The sequence below is a fragment of the Onychostoma macrolepis genome, chromosome 10 (genome assembly GCF_012432095.1).
Source record: "Onychostoma macrolepis isolate SWU-2019 chromosome 10, ASM1243209v1, whole genome shotgun sequence".
NCBI lineage: Eukaryota > Metazoa > Chordata > Actinopteri > Cypriniformes > Cyprinidae > Onychostoma > Onychostoma macrolepis.
Genome location: NC_081164.1, coordinates 7,475,382 through 7,503,110, shown reverse-complemented (window position 1 = coordinate 7,503,110; position 27,729 = coordinate 7,475,382). Strand labels below are relative to the sequence as shown.

The 27,729-nt window shown below is 34.5% G+C and overlaps 4 protein-coding genes and 1 long non-coding RNA gene across 8 annotated transcripts in view; 3 read left to right on the top strand and 2 right to left on the bottom strand.

Moving 5' to 3' along the window:
- Window positions 1-2,109, bottom strand: part of unc13bb (unc-13 homolog Bb (C. elegans)) — an 80,757-nt gene extending 78,648 nt beyond the window's left edge. For all 3 annotated transcript variants that reach the window (XM_058788569.1, XM_058788570.1, XM_058788572.1), the window contains exon 1: window positions 1,876-2,109. In XM_058788569.1, coding sequence (XP_058644552.1) covers window positions 1,876-1,897 — 22 coding nt within the window. In that variant the 5' untranslated portion in view covers window positions 1,898-2,109. The remainder of the gene's footprint in view (window positions 1-1,875) is intronic.
- Window positions 2,110-2,280: 171 nt separating this feature from the next.
- Window positions 2,281-3,715, top strand: LOC131547797 (uncharacterized). The gene is made up of 3 exons (XR_009273017.1): window positions 2,281-2,418; window positions 2,537-2,604; window positions 3,578-3,715. It is a non-coding gene; the product is annotated as an uncharacterized LOC131547797 (long non-coding RNA).
- A 689-nt stretch (window positions 3,716-4,404) lies between these two features.
- stoml2 (stomatin (EPB72)-like 2) lies at window positions 4,405-8,757 on the top strand. The gene is made up of 10 exons (XM_058789431.1): window positions 4,405-4,593; window positions 5,765-5,917; window positions 5,996-6,095; window positions 6,180-6,238; window positions 6,315-6,416; window positions 6,508-6,642; window positions 6,731-6,875; window positions 7,926-8,005; window positions 8,205-8,333; window positions 8,433-8,757. The coding sequence occupies exons 1-10, from the start codon at window positions 4,549-4,551 to the stop codon at window positions 8,553-8,555; spliced, it is 1,071 nt and encodes a 356-aa protein (XP_058645414.1). The 5' UTR covers window positions 4,405-4,548; the 3' UTR covers window positions 8,556-8,757.
- Window positions 8,758-11,940: 3,183 nt separating this feature from the next.
- Window positions 11,941-20,006, bottom strand: pcyox1 (prenylcysteine oxidase 1). Of its 2 annotated transcripts, none has more exons than XM_058789700.1 (7): window positions 19,832-20,006; window positions 18,538-18,650; window positions 16,433-16,639; window positions 16,153-16,327; window positions 15,837-16,048; window positions 14,867-15,019; window positions 11,941-14,730 (listed from the first exon to the last, which is right to left on the bottom strand). In XM_058789700.1, exons 1-7 carry the CDS (start codon window positions 19,993-19,995, stop codon window positions 14,060-14,062), a joined length of 1,695 nt encoding a protein of 564 aa, XP_058645683.1. In that variant the 5' UTR covers window positions 19,996-20,006; the 3' UTR covers window positions 11,941-14,059. The 2 variants fall into 2 exon arrangements, with proteins under 2 accessions (XP_058645683.1, XP_058645684.1); XM_058789701.1 differs by having other exon boundaries at window positions 11,961-14,730; window positions 18,538-18,681; window positions 19,832-19,968.
- Window positions 20,007-20,015: 9 nt separating this feature from the next.
- Window positions 20,016-26,013, top strand: fam136a (family with sequence similarity 136 member A). Its single transcript, XM_058789702.1, has 3 exons — window positions 20,016-20,290; window positions 21,612-21,752; window positions 25,652-26,013. Exons 1-3 carry the CDS (start codon window positions 20,204-20,206, stop codon window positions 25,838-25,840), a joined length of 417 nt encoding a protein of 138 aa, XP_058645685.1. The 5' UTR covers window positions 20,016-20,203; the 3' UTR covers window positions 25,841-26,013.
- The last annotated feature ends 1,716 nt before the right edge of the window (window positions 26,014-27,729 follow it).

Here is a 27,729-nt window from a genome sequence, read left to right as displayed (position 1 = left end):
GTGTTTCTTATGTTTGTGCAAATATGCTCGTCTCCACTGATTCTTTCCGCTTTACTTGCATAACTGTATATCAACACAAGTTCCTGAGGAAAGGAGTAAAAAGTTCCCTTTAACAAGGAAGGAAAACACCTTTTACACACTTCAAGCTTCAAACTAAAACTCTTCCACAGAAAATGTAGTCTGCATTTGCTTCTTTTTTAAGCTTGTTTTAAGCATGTGTCTTCTTTTGTCAAACAGCCCAGTCACTGTTTAAATCACATTAGCCTGCACCTCTTCATAGATGAGGACGAGCAGTCAGTGTACGGACCCCGTCCCACCCCCACATTCACCGCACTCAGCCTTCAAGCTATACTGTGTGGACATTAAGCAGAGACACTTTCACCAAAGACAGCAATCAGCAAAGCAAGCATTGCCACTGGAGTAGATTGAGTGTAGATAAGAAAGAGAGGAAATGATGGAGATGTTGATCTGCAACTGGCCGGTGACCAAAGATAAAAGGAGTATGTGTGTCTCTGTAGGAGTATGAGAGCACATGACACACAACGCTTTTGATCCGCTTTCCTTCAAGAGGGCCTGATGAGCCAGCGGCATTTACAAAGTACAGCATGTTAATAACTCCACTAAATCACCAAATATAGTATTTAAAATATTCAATTAACATTATTAATATTATATCAATAAATTGCATTAAAATTACATCATAAATGTTAGTGTGTGTGTGTGTGTGTGTGTGTGGATAGATAGAATATGTATTATTTTAATATATTTAATTCAATAGATTAAGTTACTTTAAATAAACGGATAAACAAACAGATGCCATTACCAGCAGCCATTATTAATTAGTATTTAATAAATTTGTATTTACTTTATATAAATAGTATTTTTAAGTGTGTGTAAATTGTTCAAAATTTACATATATACACTAATGAAGTACATATGAGTAAATAATAATTACTTAAATACTAATTACAATTATTTAATAGTGAATCTACAGAATTGAATTAAATATATTAAAAGATACAAAGAAAATTCTTTATATTTACATGCATATACAATATATATTTAAAATATATAACATATTTACATGATAATATTTGAAATGTATATACAAGTGTGTGTGTGTGTGTGTGTGTGTGTGTATGTATGCGTATGTATGCATGTGTATATATATATATATATATATATATATATATATATATATATATATATATATATATATATATATATATATATATATACACACACACACACATACACACTATTTAAAATATTATAAAACAAATATTATCATATTGTATACAATATTAAAATATTATTATACACACTATAATTTCCTATCATAAATGTAGTATTTTAAACAAATCACTCCAAGTTTCACCTAGCCTATACGTTTTTGCAAAAGTCATATTTATTCTTTATTTCCTTATTTGCTACTAAATTGTCTTTAATAATGTTCTGAGTAACGCCAACACCAAATTGTTTTTGTTTTTTTTTTCATATTAAAAAACTATTATACCAAACAATAATTTTAGAAATCTATATTTATTGTTTGTGCTGCAAAGCTGCATTACATCACGACGCCAAACAGCTGCTTCCCTCAAACCATATCATACCTAACGTTATAGAAAACCTCAAATTATATAACATTTCAGCCTGCTTGATCTTGACAGCATCACTTAGTTGAAATAAATTGTATACCATTCCACAAAAACGGCAAACATCTCAGAGAAAGTAAATAATAAGATGTTTATAGTTTAAAATATCGCTCTCGCGGCTGAACTTTTAAAGAAACAAAACACCTGCTGAGTCTGACCTCATGCTGACAGCCGCAAACACATGCAGTGAGTTAGAAAACATATTTAAAACAGCACTCACCTCTCACGCAGAGGAGAGACATGGCAACCGAAGTTTTTCCTCTTGGTTAAATCCCGTCACTATAATAAGTTCTTAGCTGTCCGGTGACATTTCAAACGATGTCACAAGTTAGTTCCTCACCATGAGCGCACTACTGCGGGCAGATGAAGCGCGGATGCTCGACGGAGTAACTCTGCGTTATCCCACAGGTGCCGCGTACTGACTCAGATGACCCAACGCCATGATCAAACTGGATGTGTAGAAACTCACAGAATAAGAGGCGGGGCTTGCAGGGATTTTAATGACGTCGGAACTGCCCCTAACCCAGAGGGCGGGCTTTGCTGGAGTGTTGGCCAATGGGCGAGCTAATGGGTGTGGCTTATGACTGTTAGGTGAAGGAACAGGTGTGACGCTGGCCTGTTAACATGGGTGTTGAGAAAACTTGGATAAATACAGTCAAATCTATTCGTTCACCATGTCTTGTTCTGTTGCTTATTGGTGCAAATTTGTTAATAATCTTAAATGGGAAAGTGTTTGGTTATTACCTCACAGGTTACAAACAAGGTAAAGGAAATCTCTTTCAAATTAATACATAAATTCTATCCTCTTAAACTGTTTCTCTGTAAGTTTAAGAAGGATATTGATGTTAGTTGCTCTTTTTGCTCTTTGCACCTGGAAACAGTCCCCCACATCTTCTGGCATTACGTGAAAAAGTTATGGTATGATGTCTCTATGTTTATCAAAGAAAAGGTACTCTTTCATTTTAACTATGATAATGTGAATAACGAAGCTTTTGTTATTAATCTGCTTGTGTTAGTCAAGTTTCACATTCATAGGTGTAAGTTTTCTAACAAAAAGCCCTTAAAAGAAAGGTTTATAAAGAATTGGAAAACTATTTTTGTACTATTCAACATAGAAACATACAAAGAGAAAGGCAATTAAAACTGTCCTCTTGTGTTGTATTTTCAAAATCCAGGTCCTGTATGTCTGTGATTGTACTTTTTTTTTCACCTTCTTCTTCTGTTTTTCTTTCTTCTCTCTATTGTTCCCCTGGCTTCATAATGTCTGTTGTACTGTTTTGTTTTTGTCATTTAAAGCATAATAATAAAAAAAAATAAAGTTGGATAAATATTTTGGCATTGTTCAATTATATTTTGGCGTGACAGAAATGTATCAATAAAACTATTCAGTATTCAAGACCTCTCTCAGTTTTATGAGAAAATGTACTTTTGGCTTCACCGATTATTCTAATAAAGGATAAAAAGTTGTTTTAATTAATTAATTATCATTTGTATTTATAATAAATATTATATATATATATATATATATATATATATATATATATACATATAATTATTTTAATTATATACAAATTTCACATTTATAATTGCAGTTTTACTTACAAAATCCTTAAATGTATGGTTTTGTTGACTGAAGTAAGGCTGTGAATAGACCGTGACTCTGGATAAAAAAAAAATATATATATATATATGAAGATTTTAAAAGTCTGTGAGCTCTGTAACTTTAAGACTTAAAAGTTTGTGATTTCAAAAAACATTTATTTTATTTTTTATTTTTTTATACCTGATTGAATCCTCATTCTGATTTTATATTATTGCACCTGACACTTCATATTTATTTATTTTTGTAGTTGTTTACCTTCTTTGTTGTTTCTGTTTTATTTTTGTAAACATAATTGTATGTTTATTCAATATTCCAACAGGTGGACGTATGGACAAAAAAAAAAAAGAAAAACAAAGTCAAGTACTAATAAAGTGAATATTTCTGTTACCCTCCTGTTGTGCAAATTAATTAATTTGTGAGACTTTGACCCACAATGTCAAACTGATTAAAATACATGAATTGTTGAAAGAAAAATGTTTTTTATTTTCACATCTTTTTATTTTAACTTGCATTTTAATGCATTATTTTGACAAATCTCTATTGTGACTGAAGACAATTTGTTATTTTAATATTACTTGTATACTATCATAGGCTATTATTATATAATATACTATTTTTATTTATAAATATTTCAAAATAGATTTTTCTAATTAGATTTAGATATTTTCAATTTAGTTTAAGTTTTAGCAAATTTGCACTTTTGTTATTTATATATATATATATATATATATATATATATATATATATATATTTAATTTAGCTTTATTTAATTTACTTTTTTCAGTTTTAGTTTTACTGGTACTTCAAATTAAACATTTGTAATTTTGTACACAAGTTTCGTCAAATTATTATATTTTATTTTATTAGACTAATTTCAATTATGAAAACTAATAGTTTTATAATATTTTTATTTTAACGCTGTCGTTATGAGCCCACTATGCACATTCACCACAACAAACTATCATTTCTATTGACTTATGCAAACCTATTTGATGCAGTACTATAGGATTTATGAAAGTGTAGTACTTATCATTTTTGTAACAATTGTATCATTTTATTTGTAATATTTCACGCTCGGTTTCAGAAACTGGCGTTTGATGTATTCCCGGAACCATATAATAAAAGCATTTGTTCCCTCGCAGACTCGGATGTTTGTCCCTGACGCACGCTCGTGATGTTATAACTTGATTTCCGTCGCTGTAAGAGGGTCACGTTTGTAGTGCAAACTCGAGAAGAACTGATTGATTTGTCTCAGTCATCTTTTAGCGTCTGTTTTGATAAAGGCTGAACATGCTCAGGACGGTGGTCTGTCGGGCAGGGAGCGGGCTTTTAAAGGTAACGCACGTGTGCGATGTTGCTCTGAGGACTTAGCTCTGCTTGACACTTCAGTTGAATGCTGTCACGTTTAATTTATTAAAATTCACTTCGAAATCAGACATAGAAATGATTTTGGTCACACGTTTACGTTAAAGATCATTTAAATAATTAACTTAATTATTAAATAAATTAAAGTCACAATAATGTGATTTTCTTTGAGTAACGTTACATGTGATGATTGTAACATCAGCTATTTGTTTCATCAGGCTTCCATCCCAGAACTTTAACTTTGACCTTTGTTAAAAGCCTTACATGATTGGTGACTGTTTGTATAAAACTCTGTTTTTTTATTTTATTTTTATTTTTTTAGTTTAGAATGACTTTTTTGCCTTTGCAGAGACACAGTGGAATTTATCTTGATTGACAGCACACACACACCCACACCCACACACACACAAACACAAAGCAAGTTGTGCTAGTTTCTGGTGCTACTAACAGAAACTAATACTTTAAGGGTGTTAAAGTCAAATCTGAAATCAAAATTGATCCAAAATTTTATTGTAATTGATTCTTGCATTAACTTGCCTCACTTCTGAACTGAGTTTCCATTTTTGCTGATGTCACCTTGTTTAACAAAAATTATAATCATGTAAAACTTTTTTTTGTAACTTTTATTACTTGAAATAAAATAGACATTAACTGAAAAAATAGAATTGAAATTAATTGTTCAGTTAGTTGCCAAAGCAACAGTTCTTATTTTCATTTAGTTTAATTTCATTTAAATGTATTAAAATAAAACTAAATCAACTAAAACTAAAAATATAAAATAATTGTTGCACAAAGTGTGTGTGTGTACTTGTTTATGCTACATTGTGGGGACAATAATGGGAGGATTACACATGGATAGTAAAACCTGAAATTTTTGACAATGTGCACGAGGGAAAAAAAATATAAAAAATAGTAAATGATGTTTATCTGAAAGTGTAACAATGCAAACAGTTTTTCTGTAAGGGGTAGGTTTAGGGTTAGGGGATAGAAAATATTTTTTGGTCAGTAGAAAAGTAATAGAAGTCTATGGAAAGTCCCCACAATTCACAGAAACAGAAAGTGTGCGCGTGTGTATGTGTTGAGAGCCACGTAATTTGCTTCTATTAAATACTACATTGCATCCTGTCTCTTCTGTGTCCAGCATTCACGGCAAACCGTGCCTGCATTGTGGGGGACCCGAGCTCAGCAGCGATGGGCTTCCAGCCTCCCTATGAACACTGTGGTTCTGTTCGTACCCCAGCAGGAAGCTTGGGTAGTGGAGAGGATGGGCCGTTTCCACCGAATCCTGGAACCAGTGAGTTACCCTTACCCTTATCTTCAATGTGTTTAAATCATTTCCAGCCATTAAAATAACAGTTTTTGTTTGCTGCAGGGTCTAAACTTCTTAATTCCCATCTTGGACCGAGTTAGATATGTTCAAAGCCTCAAAGAGATAGTGATAGATGTGCCAGAGCAGTCAGCAGTTTCCCTCGGTAAGTCGCAGGCGTTGGGATCTTTTTCCACTCCTACTTCCATGGATTGTTTTAGATGAAACAAATATGTCGTTTTGCTTTTAGACAATGTGACATTGCAGATAGATGGAGTTTTATATCTCAGGATACTCGACCCGTTTAAGGTAAGTACTTTTCTGCTTTCTGCCAGTATTTCTTTAGGCTCTTCCTCTCACAGTGTGCTTTTGTTCTCCTCTGAAGGCCAGTTATGGAGTGGAGGACCCAGAATATGCCGTTACCCAGCTGGCACAGACCACCATGAGATCAGAGCTGGGAAAACTGACTCTGGACAAAGTGTTTAGGGTGTGAATGCCAGACAGTCTCTCGGTGACTTACACAATATCTTATTCACCCTTCATTTGTGTGCTTAAGGATCGTTTTTGCTGTTTGACAGGAAAGAGAGTGCCTGAATTCCAATATTGTCCAATCAATAAACCAGGCATCAGATGAATGGGGGATTCGATGTCTTCGATACGAGATCAAAGACATTCACGTTCCTCCACGAGTAAAAGAGTCTATGCAAATGCAGGTATGACAATTTGCTCTTTAACTTCATCTCACAGACTACAGTGATCTCCTTTCAGTTATGTGACTGATCTAACATGAATCACGGTCAGGTTGAGGCCGAGCGGAAGAAGAGAGCCACTGTTCTGGAGTCAGAGGGGACGAGGGAGGCGGCCATCAATGTGGCCGAGGGTTGCAAACAGGCTCAGATTCTGGCGTCTGAGGGACAGAAGGCCGAACAGATTAACAAAGCTGCTGGTGGGTTTTTTTTTTTTGTTTTGTTTTTTTTTACTTAACATCTGAGGTTTCGATGTTTGTAGTAGAAGAAATGTTGTTGAGGTTTTGTTTTGTAGTTGTTTTTTTATTATTTTTATTTTTTTATTCAAAATTGTACCAAAATTGTAAATGATTTATGTAATAACTTGCCTCACCTCTGAACTGCATTTCCTTTTTGGCTGAAGTCTCATTAACTTAAAATACAAAAACATTTTCATTACTTGAAATAATTAATAATTGAAAAATAAAATCAATTAATTTAAATAACGTAAAATATATATATATTTCAGCTAGTAGTCAAGGCATCACTTCTCATTTTAAGTTGAGGTACTAAAAAAAACTAAAACTTAACTATGTAGACATTTAAAAAAACAAACTAATAAAATGACAAAAACGCATAACAAAATGAATACAATTTAAAATGAAAAAATTGAAAAAAAACTAATTCATAATATAAACAAATATATTCAAAAAAAGGCCTTGTGGACTATTGGTTTATGATGATTTACAACTTTTTGTTAATGTTGTTTTACATTTAATGTTAAAATTTTTACTTTGGATATCCAGTTTCACTTAGAAATGTGTCAGATAGCAAATAAAATGGGTTGGGAATGCTGTTTCTTGTTGATTTTAATTTATTATTATTACTTTTTATTATTGTTCTTGTTGTTAATAATAATAATAGCAATAATAAATGTTATTTTAATTATATTTTACTATTAATAGTGAATATAAGTAATAAAATTACACACAACAAATATAATAAACAAAAATAATTGCTTGTTTATATTGTTTTGATTGTTAAAATATCTTATAATAATAATATAATTATATAATGTATAATAAATTGTATAATGGTGGTTATTTTTGTATAATGTTTGTATAAATATTTATTATTATTAAGGATAACAAAATCATTATTATTTATATTATTATTATTCCAAAATATTTGCTTATTTATTATTATTTATGTTCATAATTATATTCATTATGCCCACCAGCATATTAATGATATTGTTTCACCCTGTCCAGGTGAAGCAAATGCTATTTTGGCTAAATCTGAGGCAAGGGCCAAAGCTATCGGGCTGCTGTCCGAGGCGCTCACTCAGCAGGTAGATCTGATTCACATTATGAAGAACCTTCATAAGAACCCATATCACACTTATACATCATCACACTACATATTAGCAGAGAGGAATCAATCGTGTGAGTAAACTGATCAATTATTAAGCCTGAGATGAACATAGTGAGTTCAGGCTGTTTTACATTATCAAGGCATCTTATTGACCTTTCATAACCGTATCTGAACAGAATGGAAACGCTGCAGCATCTTTTACTGTGGCCGAACAATACGTCTCTGCTTTCTCCAACCTGGCCAAGGAATCCAACACCATCTTACTGCCTTCCAACACAGGAGACATCAGCAGCATGGTCACTCAGGTATGGCTTCATTCATATATATTGCACATAATATTTCCTATTAATAACACTCGTGTCCCTAGTTGCCATGTATACCTCACTGTTCTCTACTGTCTTCAGGCCATGGCGATTTATGGGAGTTTATCGAAGACAAAGAGCACAGCAGACAGCGCGACCGCTAAGAATAACGAGATGACTTTGGAAGGAAACACTGTGTCTGAAACTGAAACTGGATATAAATAAAGATTTGAGTCTCATTCTGGGATAAAATTCAGAAACTGCTGATACCGCAGAGATTCTGGTTGTAGAGGACTGATGCGAGAAAACTAAAATTATAAAATCCCTTAAGCACTATGGTGTAACTACACAGATTTTATCGTGTGTGTTTTATTTTTTGTTTATTATAATAAATTTGGAATATTTTGTTTTTCCTGATAATCACTGACCCAGTGTTTGTATGAAAGTTCTTTCATTATTATTCAAAGGTTTCTGCTATTCATATTTCCATTAATGAAAATATTTAACGCTAATATTCATGCAATCCAAATTAATCACGAATGAATGAATTGGTGAACTGCAGAACATTAGTAAATGCTGTATGGCTGTAAACAGTTTTTTTTCCAAAACGCATGTATTTTGAGATTAAGAGATGAGTAAAGGTGGGGTCACATTAGCGATGTATGAAGCAGAAGTCACTTTTCCAATCAAGTAGATGTATTGTTGGTCAGTGTGGCAGATTCCTGAATCCAGTGAAATTCCTGTTGAAATGACTGGATTTTGGCTGTGTAAATTCACCGAACAACACTGACCATGCCTTTACACATCTGTCCATACAATAAAAGATCAGATATTTTAAAACGCAAGTGTAGAGTTATTTTAGAAGTGCTCAACAGAAAACTTGCCAAAAAAGTGCTGTTTACAAATCAGGGATATTCTTTTATATGATTTAAAGTAGAAAATCATGTACAGTCAGCCAGTGATGATTGTAAAATAAGATATTAAATGGTGACCAAGACTATTTATGCTGTAGACAGAGCTTAACTTGTTTTAAACCTGAATGTTACTTTAATGTAATCTAGTCTGGATTAAATATAAAGTTGTGTGGTATATTAATAATAAATCAAGCTGAGTAAAAACCTTTCTTGCAAGAATTATGATATATAGACTCAGGCCATAAACAGTTTTAAGAGGGGTATGCACGACGGAATTATGGGGCCCTTCCTTTTTTCTTTCTTTTTTTTTCCAATAACCTATATGTTGAAGCATGCAAAGATTAATAAATAAAACGCATGAAAACAATTGAGAAAAATGTAAAATATTCACATTTATTTTGAATACACATGGATTATATGTACGTTTTTATATTTGACATAATTCGTTATTAGACATTGTTTTAATGTGTGTGAGAACCTGCTGCACTCGGCTTTTAAGAAATCACAGCGGAATTTCAGGAGCTTTAGAACTGTAACGCAGGACTATCTAAATCACTTTGTGGTTAGTAAGTAGTTTAGTGTTATCAACAGTGGTTGATAGCGAGTTATCATGTTGATTATAAAACGGCGACTATCTCGTGGAGAGAAACAGGAGGAAGGAGGTGAGTGTGTGAACGGGGTTAGTCCCGGTTCATCACTGACACCCACCGACCACCCGGCGGCGCTCCATCCTCGTCCTGACGAGACGAGAGAGAAGAAAGAAGGAAGGCATTAAAAATATATTTTTTGCCTCTTTTTTTAGTTTTGTTTCTCTCCACCCAAATCTACCAGAGCAATTTTGCAGTTTTATTTTAGAGGTGATTGTTAGTTCCCAGAATGCTTTGCATATGGCTAGATATGGAGAGTAAATTTTGAAATTAAATGCTATTTTATGTTTTTGCCTGAAGGGAGACATCTATTAAAGGGGTCATATAATGCCTGTTTTCCACAAGTTGATATTATTCTTTAGGGTCTTAATGAAAAGTCTGTAACATAGTTTGGTTAAAATTTCTCATTGGTAGTGTAAAAAACACCTTTTTCACCCTGTCAAAAACAGCTCTTGTCAGAGCAAGCGGTGTTGTGTAATTCTCCTTTAAATGTTAATGAGCTCTGCTGACTCCGCCCCTCTCTTCCGAGCCGCTCTCTGAGGGACTGTTTACTTTAGCCGCATTCATGGTGAAACTTGCTAATTAGCACATTATTAGGAAAGGCCATTTGCAATGATTCATTTAAAAAACCTTGTACTCACTTCTTCTGGAGGTGAATCTGGATCACGAATGATTCATAGACGCATTTAGGTAGATGGAGGGCGCATTCCCTTCAGAACAAAACCTAATCCTCTTCAGCCGCTCAGATGATGGGAGTAAATGACTACTGCTATGTTCATTATTACATCCAACAACAAAACACCTCAATCGCTTAGGAGTCATTCTTGTCTACAACTGATGACAGCTCACTCAGGGCGGGTCTGAGGTAAGACACCAGTGCAGTCTGTGCTAAAATGCTGCTGTCAATCTGCTCGATTTGAGAAAGGGGTAAAGATTTAAGGAGATTACAAAAAAAAAAAAAAACTGGGTGGATTTTTCTGAATATAGGGTGGTTGTGTACACACACTGCCAACAAACATTTCAAACATTACTATACTCCTCTAAGGCATTAAGCCTTGTTCAGTGAGCAGTAGCTTTGCTAGTGCTGTATTTTCCAGTATTTCTCAAGTATTTTACTACTTGAGCTGTTTGGCTGTATACAGTCTTTTAAATGTACAAAATAACTCAAAGTCAAATACAAACAGGCCTCACTCAAAATCACAGACTTTTGAGAATCAACTTAAAATAAATGAGCACATTTCACAAATTATATTAAATTCATTGTGTTATTAATTAATTTAGGAGATTTTACATGATTTATTCAGGTAGATTCCATTAAAAAAATCAAGCCTTAAAAACTACTCAAAAATATTATGTGTAATATTGTTACCATATAATTTTTTTTTACAGTGCTGCCATAAACAAACTACTACTACAAAACCTGAGGGCCCAGAGAGGTGCCTGCCTTGATAATACTTGGATGCCCATTTCACAGCTTTGCTGGTCCCACAGGTTTCTCACACTGCTGCTTCAAAGGTTCCTGCACTGAAGATTGCAGATGTGCTGCTCCATAACCTGCTGAGATCAGAGTAACAGGCACCACATCATGGCAACATCTGTTTCAAAGCTTTCGAGAGGTTCCTGACATGAGTCATGACTGACCGGGTCACACAGATGCTTCTCGTGATGGTGCTAAAGAAGTTCTAGCCAAGGCCTCCCCAGTGTTTCCAGTAGTAGCTTCTGGTCCCAGAGGATCCTGCTAAAGCTGCTCTGGTCCAAGAGGATCCTCTCACATCTCCAGCGTTTCCTGTCACTGCTGTGATTCTTCCATAAACATATTACACCTGTATGCCACTTTAAACACACTTTGTGATTGTGATAATGCACAAAAAATGTATTGTTTGAATAGGAAAACATCTGGGAATATTAACTGTTCCTCTAGAGAGGTTAAGCCTTTCCTTGTACCATTTCATATTCATCACTTTCAATGGTAATATGAATAATAAGATAGCCAGGTAAGTAACAGCTCAAAGAGGAGCTACACTAAGTGGCGCTTTATTGACTATCTGAAGCCCACAGTGGTGACATGAACAGATGGGTATGCAAGATTTATAAACAATTATTAATACACAAAGACATTTAATTACATATTAAAAGACATCAACTTTTATTGCAATTGTAAACAGGTTGTGATCTTCAATCAACAAAATTCTCATTCTTAAGTCCTGTCAATATCAATACTGCATTTGACAAGTTATTAAACAGCATCCATTTGTTCATATAAAAGCACTCTTCGTTCATTTCTTAACACTGATCAAAAAAATAAAATATGTAAACAGAATGGCAACATTTACAAGCAAACCACTGAACAGGAAGTCTCTAATTTTCATGCAAATGAGTCAGAATGTTAGAAACATATCAAGCCCCAGCCCATGTGTCAGTAGTATTAATATTTGTAGTTTGCCAGGACTGTTTATGATTGTCTGTGCAACTGGGAAAGAGATTTTAATAGATTTTTTTGCTTCACTTTTAGTTTACATTTTTTCATAAGAATTTGTGGAGAATGTGTCATCAAAATATATATTCATAAAACTTGACTTTGGTCAACTGAAGTAAAATCAAGTCACACATCCTTTCTTTTAAATCCTTAACTGTCATTTAAGCTTTTTTTTGCATTTTTGAAAAATAAAGACACTTTAAGGCACAAAGAATAATTAACATTATACTATTATTACACATTTGCAGGAAGAATAAAATTATAGAGATTCTTAGAACATGCATGAAAGTTATATGTCACTGAGGCTGTATTCAAATTAGAGGACTGAGCAGGTGAACCAGACTGATTTAACCACAGTTAAACAGGTAAATCTCAAATCTGTGGAAACCTGGCACATGATAGTGCCCACCAAACACACACACTCAAGTAACAGTAGTAATCAATATCATTACTTCGTTCCGTTTCATTGAGAAAAGAGAGAGAGAGCTGTGTCTAGTGCTAATCACAGCGCTCCTACATACAGTGTCTCATCACAAGCAGTTAAGTGAACTGCATATCCACACTCTATCACATAAACGTCCACTACTACTGTGAAATTTTACAGTGCATCTAGGCTTGCTCTTCCTAAAATGTTCCTGAAGGATACAAGAGTGAATCTCATGAAACCTGTCTAGAACAAGACCAGGTCAAAAAATGAAATTGTAATTATTATGAATGGTTGTATTTGTTGTACAGTCTTTAATTTATGCCATTTTTAGTTTAAGGAATTTTATTACAGTATCTCTGTTTAAAGTAATATGGTAAAAAATATAATATAACAACGCGCAAACAAAAGACCTAGCACAAAAATTCAGATGGTAATGAGAATGGAAAACATGCTTAATTGTGATTTTACAGCGCATGTTCTTGACAGGAGACAAGAGATTCACCCACAAAGATTAATAAAGACAGACTGTGTACAAAAATGGTGTCAAATAATTGTTTTCTCTATGGCTTGGTAGTTTGTGAAACTTGCTGATTTACCCGTAAGTGACCAGTATTAAATGAACATTTACAAATTTAGCTTTTAGCAATCTAAAACAAAAAATTACAAATATTTTTACAAATATATATGTTTATCTGATATAATATATAATCATTTGATGAAGTGTTATCTTAGTATAATACACTATTATAATATTTATTAATTTTGAAAATTTCAGTTTTCATTTTAATGCTTGTTTTAGTAACTTCTTTTTATTTTTAATATTTCTATGTAGCTTTTATTTGTATTTATTTGAATTTTAGTATATTTATTTATTTATTTATAAGTTCAGCTTTATTTCAATTAAGGAAAATTATTTTTGATAATTTTAAGTGATTCTACTTTAAATACCAGGCCAAAATTTGTGGGGGACATAGTAATAGAATTTATCGTCAGTCAAAACTCTTTTATAGATATTAATTATTTTAATAATAAATTACGTAGTATTTTAATTAAAACAGCAAAGCTAGCAGATCCACTAGTGAATCCCATCTCTCATTTCAGTAATTATAATTGTGTATGTGCTAATTTGTAATAACCCATGTAATAACCTAAGACATTCATTTAAAAATATACAGCACAGGTCTGCCTTTCATAAATCCAATCTCTCATCTCCATACAAGATTTTATTGCTTATGAACCCAAAGTATTTCCGCAGTGCTCCTCTGTCAAAGTTCACCTTTGAGTCTGGTGTGCAGGTCCTCTTGGTCGATTTTGGCCGTCTGCTCGTACCAGCGGTGGTGGGCGAGCAGAGCCAGATTACGGCCGGAAATAGCACTTATCTCCATGGCGCTGGCTGCCCACTCCACGGCGTTGAGATAGTAGAGGCGATCATGGAGGATGAAGGGAGGTGTCCTGCGGTGCGGCGGGCTGTAAGAGGGGTACGCGAGCCAGCGCTTCTCTGACACCAAGTCCCAGGAAAGGAAGATTTGCTGCAGATTCTTCTCAGAAAGTGGCTGGGAGGAGAAGATCTTCCATACTTTGCGTTGGCTGGCAGGGCTCTGGGAGTAACCCTTGGGAATCTTCACTGGCTCCAGAGAGCTCAGGCTGTGGATCTCAGAGGCTTTGTTGTCCACTGTGAGGACGTCAGAAAAAAAGAAGTTTTCTGGCTTCTCTGTGGTGCCCAGATAGGACACATTGAGCAGACCGTGGACCAGCGTGGCCACCGTTTGGTGGTAGCGGCCAGGGAAGTGGGTTGGAATGGGTGGAGAAAAGCCTGAGAAGTTGATGTCAGACATGCCCTGGTGGAGAGGTGTGGCAACCAGAACTATGTCGTACATAGAATGGGCGGCACCAGACTCACCAACATAGTTCACTTCGTAGAAATTTGCAGCCGAACCTGAAAGGCAACAAGAAAAAGCATATATACGACAAGACTGTTTGGGGTTGGCAAGAAATCAGCTTACTGACCCCAAACTTGTGAAATTTACATAATATATAAAAAGATTCTCTATAATGTTCAAAGTGGACTGTACCAGTTTTGGATGGTCTCATCTTCATGGAGATGGCTGTCACACGAGCTGGAACAAGTTCAGCTTTGCTGTGGTACAGAAGCCCGGAACAAACCATCTTATTCCCTCCATCCACTGCCCACAATCCTGAGTCAGCTCCAGCTAGTGCAACAGCACCTACAAATACAATGTGTCATATTCACAAACTTCTGTATCTAATAAATCAGTTCTCCCAGTTTTGTGGGAGGGCCATTTTACACTGGTAGTGATGCAAAACATCATATTTGCAACACATAAAATTTGTGATACAAAACTAACTGCAAAAATGCCTGATAAATTATTGCAGTTAATGTTTTCAATGGCAAATAATAGTGAACACAATTGAGAAAAGGAAAAAAATATTTTTAAAAACTAGTTTAAAACACGTTGCAACTTTTAAAAAATGTATTCTTTGCATTAATGCTGGCTTAATACTGATGTAGAAAAAAAATTAAAAGGTAATGACTCCAAAATGTCAATTGGTGTAAGTAAAATATAATTACATATTTTCCTCAAATAATTGTGAATGTACATATCTTGATCATTATTTTAAAATTGTTTTTACATTTTTCAAGGTAAAAGAATTTTTGGGAAATATCATGAATCATTAATTTATAAATATTAAGTTTTCTAGGGGTCCCACCACATGACATGTTTTATTAGTTTTATTAATCAAAGTTTTATTAAAATAAGTTTTATTAATCAAATAAAATAAATCAAATACTATAAATATACTAATACTAGTTTCATTGCTTATTCACCCTGAGAAGAAATAATAATAAAAATGATGCAAAGCTATTTTTTCCCTACTGGAATGAACTTTAATTCATTATTTAAAATCATGATAATCATAAATAAATTATATTCGTTTTTTAAATAAATCAATAAATTCAGTCATTTCACTGACCCACTTGTTATTAATGAAGAATTGTTATTATATAAAATACAAGCATACCCACAAATCCATTGATTCGGACACTTTGGCCGTAGTTGACTCTTGTGATGGGTGTTACGACGTCATTGAGAAAGACCTGAGAGAAGCCCTCAGCCAGCATGGCCTCCTCCAGCGTCTGATTGACCAGCGTGAGGAAACCGTCTCCACCCATAGCATGAAGAAGCTTCTCCACGCTGGAGAACGAGTAGCCAAACTGCTGGTACTGATATATCCTACAGAGAGGACAGAAATGGACAATAAAATGACTTTAATATTAACTGGTTATGGTCAGTCTATTCACCACTAGAAAAAAATAATGGTAACACAACAGACAAACCTCATAAACTTGTCCATTATGCCCTCCACCCACATATGCATTCGAATGAAGTTGAATCCATATCTCCACAGCATGCGCATGAAGTTCACTATGAACCAGTCGCTCTCTTCAAAGGTCAGCTCCTTCCCGTCAAATATCGCCAGTTTAGAAGATACATCAGCACGAGGAGACAGACCTGATCAAAGAGTATGACATACGCAAGGTTATACCGAAAGTATCCAGTTCTGCATGTTAGAGAAGAACATCATAAGGAAAGCTTGAGAGGGAAGAGCATACTGACCGAGTCTGTCCAGAAAGTGTTTCATGTGCAGATTGAGGGGGTGAATAATGGATCCTCCTGTCTCATACTCATATCCTCCAATGTTTTCAGTGGCCAGACGCCCTCCCACAGTCCCAGCCTCAAACACTTCGATCTTCACTGCCGGTCCAAACTCTTGTCTCAAGAAAAATGCTGCTGCTGTGCCTCCAATACCACCGCCAATTATTGCTGAAGAAGAAATGCACAATTAGCCTATCAGTTCCCACCAAACACAACCCTATACTCAATACATTCATTTCTAAGACCTCTACATTTTCAAGAAGTTGCACCTTTGCACACAAACTACTACATGGCTTCTGTAATCTGACTGATATTTTATATACTTTATTAGCAACTAAAAGGCCTTTTACTTCCTCCTTTAGCTTCATGTTTTATGTGTGTTTTTGCTGGAAAATCTTTCAAAAAAATATATATTTGAAGATGAACACTTACTGGAGTGAAGCAATTTAGTAGGGATGCAACAATACCATTTTTTCAGGACCGATCCGATCTGATCCGATCCCGAAAATTCTGAGTATCTGCCGATACCGATCCAATCTGATACCAGCGCAGTTTTTTTTAAATCGATGTAGAATTTCTATACTTCTCTGTGTTGACCTGATCTTCACTCTTTTGTGTTAAACACAATCTACTACATATAGATAACTTCATTTTAATGAAAAATAACAAATGAAAAAAATATATAATCATAATCTATGACATAAATACTATTAGAAACTAGGTTAGTGGATAATTCAGCAGCAAAAGATACCCTAGAAAAATCATGGGTGCACAATAATTTTATAAAACCTAGTGAAACATTTTTATTTACAAATAAAAGTGAATAAGTGTAGGACTAAATCTGGTAAAATGGAACACATTGCTCTTTGTATTGTTGTAAAATACATTCATGAAAAAACAAACAAATGCATTTATATATAAATATATACTATACAATTAAAAGACATTTCTTTTAAATCTAAAGCACAGTAATGAAGGCAGCAACATATGATAGATAGGACAGAACAAGAAAGACTATTAATAATCTTTCATTGCGCAAAAGTATTATAAAACGAAAGGCTCCAATACAGAGCGGCACAAAGTGCTTATGCGCATCCCGAGCGCAGAATGATGCGCTTAAAGCAACACGGAGTCACAGCGCGCAGGCTGCGCAGCCCTCCGAGTCCGCACAGAAAAGTACAAAGGGAAAAGATATTGATGCGTAGTGTATTAAATCTGTGCGTTAGTTTATTAAGGCTTTTCTTTTAACAGTTTTAAACCAAAGTTACTGTGCGCTCTTGAAGAGAGTTTGACTGTAGTAACCGAACATGACACGCAGTTTGACGCTGAATGGAGGATGACAGACAGACGCAGCGGAGAGAAGAGTTTACCTGAACTTGAATTTAACGACTTAAATATTCATCCGTACCTCAGATTAAACTATGGAACAGCTTCAGAACACTTGAAATATAGTGCACGAAAACTTTATGGTGCTTTATAATGTTTTTGTGCCTTTCGTGGGGCTCAACAATAACACAGAATAGTATACGCACAATATCGGATTTGGATGGGTGTCGTCTGACCGATACCTGACCCGCAGAAAATGACCGTATCGGAGCCGATACCGATCCTGAGTATTGGATCGATGCATCCCTACAATTTAGGTTTACTTCACTATCCACAAATCATTTTTTAGTAATATAAAGTTCATGTGTGAATATCAAATATGATTCATCAGGCTTTTGAGGAATGTTTATTTGTTCATCTCTCAATCATCATTGTATTGCATTGCTTTATAAGTTTTGCCAACGCAATAAAACACTTTTTCTCCAGTATGAGTTCCGTATTTTCACTATATCATACTGAGTCATAAAAGCCTGAAATATCAAATATGATACTCAACACGAAACACATATGCAACCCTTTTTCTTCTATATTTTGTGTACATTTTAATAAACTTTATATATATATATATATATATATATAAAAATCAAATTTTCTTAGTATTATTTCATATATCAAGCTTTACGGGGATTAAAGTCTTACAATTCTTACATAAGAAATGAATCATGTTAACTTTACCATACCAATTTTCTTTGGTGCCTCTCTGACTTCAGGTGCAGAGACAAAACCCCTGCGTCCAACCTGACAAAGCCCAAAGAAGAGGACAGCCTTCACCGACAAGTGTCTCAGAGCCATTCTAGGGATTCAGTGTTTCACAATATTAACATCTGAAAAACAGGTGAATGATGCCTTTAGCTACATGAGATCAGGTTTTCATTTATGAAATGTCCTTTGGAAAAAGGTGGCTGTTTGTTCACTGTCTAAAAGAAAGGTCAGATTACCATGCAGCTTGCTACCAGATTCATATTTTATTATCTGGTCTATAACATGTTAGAGCGGAGAAAACCATAAAGATGTTTGCATGGGTGTGAAATACGACTAATTTCTGCAAAATATTTTCCCTAAAAACTGGTTTTAAAAACAATGATTCAGCAATTATTTTACCTTACGACGTAACTACGTCATCACGTAGTCCGTGACATACAAATTAAAACAGTTCTCTGCCTTTTTATTTTGTTTCTCATTGTTGTTGTTGTTGTTATTTACATGCCACTGTCTGTATTTGTTTATGAGTATTAATAAAAATTAAAAAAAAAAGCTTTTTGACTCGAAGGTCACTTGTCGTCCAACACAAACACCAACATGATATACAGCTACTCTTTTTTTTAATTTTTTTTACTATGTTTATTTCCAGAAATTGAGAGTATTTATACATTAAATTAACCACGATTCATTTTGTGATTACTATTTATTTCATTAAATAAAAACAAATAAGTTGTAGAATTTTGTATTACATTAGAGTAAGGTTATTTTAGCATTTTCATAAAAAATTATGGATTTAAAATATTTAAAGTCATCCAGCGGCCCCTTGGAAGTTCACTGAGGCCACCTGGTTGAGAACCTCTTTAAAAACATTAAAATATATACATATTGCAGCTTTTCGATTGTTTTATAATTTAGCTCATAAACCCAAGTCGTTTAGAATTGTACGTTTTCATTTACATAAAACAATAATAAATTCATTGTATCTTTCAGCAGATTCAACTGTGAAAGCGTCGCGTCTGTTTTTGAACACAAGCATGAAGAAATCAAAATGACAATTTCGACAGTCTGATCATGTGAAATGTAATAAAAATGCACATTTTTAATTAATGGCATTGATAATAACTACTGTAGCCAGAGAGGACAAAGTCTCATCGATGCAAAACAAATGAGTTGAAAAGTTTGCTGTTAAACTGTTTAGTCAGACTCGCATACAGACATTTGTCAAGCATGTCACGTTCAAATTTACGCAGCTGTAAAAACGATGTATCTCACCTGTTTAAAGGTCGGGATGAGAAGTTAAAATAAAGTGTAAAGGTAATAAAGTGCATAAAACAGGTGCGTGAAAACCAGCAGCCGCAGATTCGTCCTTTGGATGAAGCACGGAAGCGGAAATGGGACGCACTCCACGGCGGAAGTGGCGTGATTACTGGTAGCATGCTTTAGGTGTAGTAGGAGGTGACCTTACTGAAGAATTACAGAATTGCAGGATTTTGTTTTCATTTCATGTTGATACATTGTAACGTTTTAGTAATGATTTCCAGGCTTTGCTAGTAAAATGTGTTGGTTTTGAGTCATGGCTTTATAGAGTCGCTGGATGAAGTAGTAGCTTTACTGAAAATAAAAGCAGTTGATGTGAGATCAGGAATGGCAGAAGCACAGCAGGCTCGCGTGCAGAAGGCAGTGGAGGATATGGTTCACAGTCTGGAGAAAGATCACATCCGTAAGATGCAGGTAAGCTGCATTTTTTATCTTCCTCCTAAAAACTGAATACAGAAGTAACACATCTAGATATTATCCAGTACTGGACATCTGTGATGAACACTGTTGCTCTTTGAATGTCAACATTAATTCGCGAGCCTTTTATGCCACATCAGTTTACAACTAAACTTCTATTCATTTTTTTTTAAATTACCTAGATAATTTTATTTAGCTAGGATGTATTAAATTGGTCAGAAGTGGCAGTAAAAACGTGCAAAGTCTATTTTGAATAAATGCTGTTCTATTGAACTTTCTGATCATTAAAGAATCCTGGAATAAATGTAACAATGCATCCACACACTCACAAAAGGCATATTAATAATAATAATAATAATAGTATTGTTTCTTGAGCAGCAAATCAGCATATTAGTATGATTTCTGAAGGATCATGTGACACTGAAGACTAGAGTAATGATGCTGAAAATTCAGCTTTTCCTTCACAGGAATAAATTATATTTTAAAATATATTCAAATAGAAAACAGTTATTTTAAATTGTAATAATATTTCATTATAGTACTGTTTCGTCAAATAAGTTCAGTCTTGGTGAACATAAGACACTTCTATCAAAAACAAAAATATCTTACAGACCCCAAACTGTAACGGAAGTCCATAATTGTTTTAATCACCAATTATATAATAATTCATACTAATTATATAATTTTCAATTAATTGCCTAATTAATTGACATTTTTATTATTTTTAAATAGTAATTTTTTTGTTACATGTAGTCTTAATATGAAATCATAAAACCGCATGTAACTGTAATATTTAGACAGGAATTAGGAAAACAAGTTTTAAAATGTTTTGGCAAAGTTTAAATAATTGTATGTAGAACATAGCTGTCAATATTTGACATGTCAGGTCAACTTCTGGTAATGTGTTTTGTCATTGATTCTATTGATTTACTATATTGACTTAAAGGGATAGTTCACCCAAAAATGAAAATTCTGTCATCATTTACTCACCCTCAAGTAGTTCCAAACCTGTATGAATTTCTTTGTTCTGCCGAACACAATATAAGATATTTTGAAGAAAGTTTGTAACCAGGCTGTTTTGGTGCCCCAGAACTGTTCCATTTCCTACATTCTTCAGAATATCTTCCTTTGTGTTCAGCAGAACAAAGACATTCATACAGGTTTGGAACTACGTGAGGGTGAGTAAATGATGACAGAATTTTCATTTTTGGGTGAACTATCCCTTTAAGTCGGGTGTAATGCCCAAAATATAGTTTTTGACCACTTATTAGTCAAAGGTTGATTAAGTAATGGCTTATGACTCTCTTTTGATCTTCAGGGGCGCATGTTCCGCTGCAGTGCAGAGTGTTGTGAGAATCCCGGCCACTCCATGAACCAGGTGCACCAGTGTATAGACCGCTGCCACGCACCGCTGGCTAAAGCTCAAGGACTGGTCACCAGTGAACTCGAGCAGTTTCAGGTCAGTCGACTTCTGTCAGCCATCAGTCACTTTTAGGGCCAGATCTACTATCAGCTTGTCTTTTGACATTAAAATAGTACTGTCAGGTTTTACTAAAGACGCGCAGTGAAGAATCAGCGCTGAAAAGGCGTGGACACAGTTATTTTTGCGCCTGACCTTATTGAATATGCATTTATAGGAGTTTCCATTTCAGACGCAAAATTTATGGTAATTTTAGATGACCTTTCGGATGTATTTAATTATAAAACACTTTATAATCTATAATAACATTTATTAACAACATATTTAATATTTTCTCTAAACTTTCTTGTATATTTAGACAAGCACCTGCAATTCTGGCCAAATTAAAGATATGTTGTGTGTGAATTTGCACATATTACTTTGAAAAAACTTTTGCAGTTAGTTTTTAATATTACATTCTTGAGGACTCTATGCTTACATTTCTTGTAAGGAGCACTAGTGCTCCTACTTAAAAAAAAATAAAAAATAAATTAATTAATAAAAAATAGGAACAGACCTTCTGATCAATGACAGGAGGGTCATTCCTGGGATTCGGTAACATTTCAACTTGGAATATACATGTTTTTCAACTTCTAAATACCCCACATCATTAGGCACATATCAAACCTCCAAAAAATATTCATCATATTTTAATTTATCATATTCAAAATATCATATTTTCCCACCTCAGGCATTAAAGACCTTTTATCAATTTGAGTTTTTTTCCAGCTTTTTTTTTTCTTAACCCCGTAACGTACGAAATGGGATTGGTTTAAAAAGGATTTTACACAGAAATCGTTATAAAACAAACATCTACCTACTGCTCTTGTGTCCCTGATAACAATTTAATGACAACAAATGTAACATTTATCATCATTTTCACATTTTTATAGGACTGAAGCTAAAAATACACACATTGTGTATCTACAGTCTCTTTTATTTTTGTAAAAAATATTTTTAATTTAAAATTTGAACTAAAACCACAATTTTATTGTTTTAGCCCTTAACATGTCAGATGGTAATCAGCAAGAAATACTTTTGTTCTTAATTGTCTTCCCTATATTTTTCTAAAAATATTAATGTGACAAGGTGTGATGGGGTTGAAGACTGTAACACATATGAAGGGATACATTGCCTTAAATTTAAAATTTTTGGTTTTGTTTCTCTCTCATGTTGTCCCCTTGTTTCTGGGTCAACATATCTGCATGGCCAACATTGTCTTTCTGCTGCAAATGTGGGCACAATTTCTGATGTATGATGCTTGTCCACGTTTAAGTGGACATATTATGTCAAAAAGTCTATTTAAAACAAAAATAAGAGTGGTCATGATTTTGGAGTATATATATTTACTGAAACCATGACTATTTTATATTTTTTTCATTAAAATTATTAATAAATGAAGCAAATAACTCAACCCTGTAACAATGAGAAATGCTTATATTTGTGATGGGGTTGAGTGTGACGAGGTTGTGGCCACTGCTGCTCATGTAGCATAGGAGAGTAGACCATATATGGCAGCAATAAAATAAACACATTGTATATACTTATGAATGAAAATAAAATGATGTAAAAGTAATAATTTTCCATCTTAATTTTATATGACGGGGTTGAGTTGTTAAGCTTGACAGTACCCTTCCTGACCATAACATGCCTCAAAAATATGAATAAAAAGTATGATACCACTAACCATTTTCTGCACCACTATTAAAAAGACCTGAATGAAGTCACATATGAGTGGAGACTAAATTATTATGGGCGAAGAATGGTTAGTGTGACGGGGTTGAGTTCAGACTGAGAGACATAACTTTACAGTCTGATAAATATTTTTATCAAATATTTTGCATTTTTTTAGAAAAATATTTTTACAAGGGAACACAAGTAAATGCTTACATTGTTGCCAAAAATCACAGACACTATGCACATTTTGTTATTAATTTTCTAAGTACAAACTCAGGGACATTACAAAATGCTTGGTTCAAGATGGATATAATTATAATGGGCATCCCAACGTTTTGTGAAAAGCTTCTAACAATTCATTTTGGTGAACCACCACTTTAGAAACTCTAGGGGACTGAAATATTACAGAATCCCAGGAATGACCCAGAAATTAACCTTCCTATTGATATTTGACTCCTTAAAGGTGCTGTATGTAGGATTTTGACTCTACTAAAGCATAAAAATACCATAATATGTTTGCAGATATTTAAGAAACATGCTAAGTTAACATACTTGTTTATCTGAAAAACAATGCTACAGTCAGTTATTCTCCTTTGAAAATGTTCATTCCGGCCCAGAATGTCTGTGTTTGTTATGGTTTGTGAAACCCGCCCACTGCCAGTTTACCCAATTGTATTTCAGCACCCGGGTTGCCAGTTGGCGGAAAACACAACGTATTTCATTTCATTCATCGGCATGTGCTCTCATTTCTGTTGGTGTCGTTAATCTGGCAACCTGGGTGTGCGTCAAGTCTGAGGAGGAGGGGCCTATACCTATTTCTACTGCAATACCTATTTCAACCACTGGGTGTCAATCCTACATACAGCACCTTTAAAGTTTTTTTTCTTTTTTCTTTTTTTTTTAAACCTTTGTAATGCCATTTTTCTAACTTTATTAAATGTATGTCATCTTTTGTGCCAAAAAATTTAGATTTATAAACTTTATTAAAAAAATTAACTAAACAATAAATTCAATTAAAATAATAAGATATAACAATAACAATCAGGAAGAATAAGTTTCCAGTCAAATGAAATCAGCATCAACAATTCATCTTTGCATGGCACAGAAGAGCACAAATGTGGCATTAAGGAATATTTACAGAATTTAAGAAATTTTTGATATGACTCAGAGTCTTCAGCATCTCATAATAACAATGTTATGAGATTTAATGTTTTAAATATATAAATTTCAATGATTTTAAATGACTCAATGTATACTTTAAAAATGAAACAGAAACTGCCAGTAGGTGGCATCAAGTCACTGTCTTTGTCACTGAATCATTCATTCAATCGATTCATTCAAACGGCTGATTTATTTAGGAACGAAGCAAGTGACTCTCTTTATGAATAGGTCATTGAATCATTGTCTCACTAGATTTGTTCAAAAGCAAAGATTTATTCATAAACGAAACAGCGCTCTGTCAAAGCCTGCGTTCCAATGTGCATACTATCCATCCTAAATTCTATGCGATATTAGTAATTTTCAATACTATTTAGGGCAGATAGGGTGGATAGTATGCACATTGGGACGCAGGGAAAGACTTGCACAGAGGCTCAGCTGTGACTTTGTTTTTTAACTATATTTTTGTTGACGAAATAGAGCAAAATAGACAACAGTGTTCCTAAAATGTAAGTCTCCTTAATATTAACTTTTGTATAAAATCAAAAATGTATAAACTGTTGTATAAATTCAATTTCACATTTGCAAACTCTCTATAATCATTAAAAAGCTGTTACCCTCCGTTCATCGCTGTCTCACAAACTTCCATTTTACTGAATGAAGCTCTCTACACTGCCCACTGAATATATTATTTACATCGTCTCTACACTTTGTTTGTTACAATGTATGACAACAACTGCAGTCTGCCTTCACGGTCTGTGCTGTGAGGAGCAGGATGCGCAGCAATAGAGAAGCATTTCTATTGGCTGCAGTCTGCAGGTATTAAATGGGAAAAGACGTTTATATGCAGAACTGGGATGGCTTTCGTAATCTTTTGAATGGATAAAATATAGAAATCACTTTAATTTCCAAATAAACCTAACCAGTTGGAAATGAAACGCTGTCTCCCCTCGAAATTCACTCCCCGGACTCTGTCCCCCCCGTGCCCCCAGATTTAGTAAATCTGGCCCTTAATCTTATAGCTGGAATACTGTGATATAGACTAACCATTTATTCATCTACAGGATCGTCTCACGAGGTGTACGATGCACTGTAACGACAAGGCCAAGGATCTGTTTGACTCCGGGGCGAAGGAGCCTGCCGTGCGAGCGCTGATGGACAGCTGTGTGAGCAGCTGTGTGGATGAACACCTGAACCTGCTGCCCAGCATGACTCGCAAACTGAAGGACAGCCTGAACTCAGTACCTCAGTGAAGCCTGTATTCGAGGCTGTAGGAAATGATTCTTGTGGACTCATGAGTTTACTGGATGGAAGAATTTGATCTTTGCCGTCACCTGATTGTGACTTAGTGAATGGCATGTGCTGGTTTCTGTGTTCATATTGTTTGTGGTTTTTGTACAGACAATAAATAATGTGATCAAACCAACTTGCTGCCTGTTGAATGACAAAGGGAGGGAAACATTGTTATCTAGAAAAACTATTAGGGTCAATCTCAAGAAATATCCAGGACATATTTTACCACTAAATAAATAAAAAAAGAATATATGCATTATAATGTATAAGAATATATTACTTTCTAAGAATATATACCTGGCTTAATATATACCTAAAATAAATGTATTCATTTATTTATTTATTAATCGCATCCAAAATAAGTTTTTGTTCACATAATATGTGTGTACTGTGTATATTTACTATGTATATATGAATACACACACATACAGTATATATTTAGAAAATACATGTATTTACATGTATATATTTTCATATAATTTATATTACATATAAATATATTTAATATATAAACAAAGCATATTTTTCTTAAATATATGCATGTGTGTGTGTATTTACATATACATAAATGTACACACACAATGTGAACGAACAACTTTTATTTTGGAAGCGATTAATCGTTGGACAGCACTAATATATATATATATATACAGGTGCTGGTCATATAATTAGAATATCATCAAAAAGTTGATTTATTTCACTAATTCCATTCAAAAAGTGAAACTTGTATATTATATTCATTCATTACACACAGACTGATATATTTCAAATGTTTATTTCTTTTAATTTTGATGATTAGAGCTTACAGCTCATGAAAGTCAAAAATCAGTATCTCAAAATATTAGAATATTTACATTTGAGTTTGAATAAATGACCATCCCTGCAGTATCAATTCTGGGTATCTCTTGTTCTTTGAAACCACAATAATGGAGAAGACTGCTGACTTGGCAATGATCCAGAAGACGAACATTGATGCCCTCCACAAAGAGGGTAAGTCACAGAAGGTCATTACTGAAAGGTGTGGCTGTTTACAGAGTGCTGTATCAAAGCATATTAAATGCAAAGTTGACTGGAAGGAAGAATTTGGGTAGGAAAAGGTGCACAAGCAACAGGGATGACCTCAAGCTTGAGAATACAGTCAAGCAAAGCCGATTCAAACACTTGGGAGAGCTTCACAAGGAGAGAACTGAAGCTGGAGTCAGTGCATCAAGAGTCACCACGCTCAGACGTCTTCAGGAAAAGGGCTACCAAGCCACTTCTGAACCAGAGACAACGTCAGAAGCATCTTACCTGGGCTGTGGAGAAAAAGAACTGGACTGTTGCTCAGTGGTCCAAAGTCCTCTTTTCAGATGAAAGTAAATTTTACATTTCATTTGGAAATCAAGGTCCCAGAGTCTGAAGGAAGAGTGGAGAGGCATAGAATCCATGTTGCTTGAAGTCCAGTGTGAAGTTTCCACAGTCAGTGATGATTTGGGCTGCCATGTCATCTGCTGGTGCTGGTCCACTGTGTTTTCTGAAGTCCACAGTCAACGCAGCCATCTACCAGGAAATTTTAGAGCACTTCATGCTTCCTTCTGTTGACAAGCTTTATGGAGATGCTGATTTCATCTTCCAGCAGGACTTGGCACCTGCCCACACTGCCAAAGGTACCAAAAGCTGGTTCAATGACCATGGTGTTACTGTGCTTGACTGGCCAGCAAACTCGCCTGACCTGAACCCCATAGAGAATCTATGGGGTATTGTCAAGAGGAAGATGAGAGACACCAGACCCAACAATGCAGATGAGCTGAAGGCCACTATCAGAGCAACCTGGGCTCTCATAACACCTGAGCAGTGCCACAGACTGATC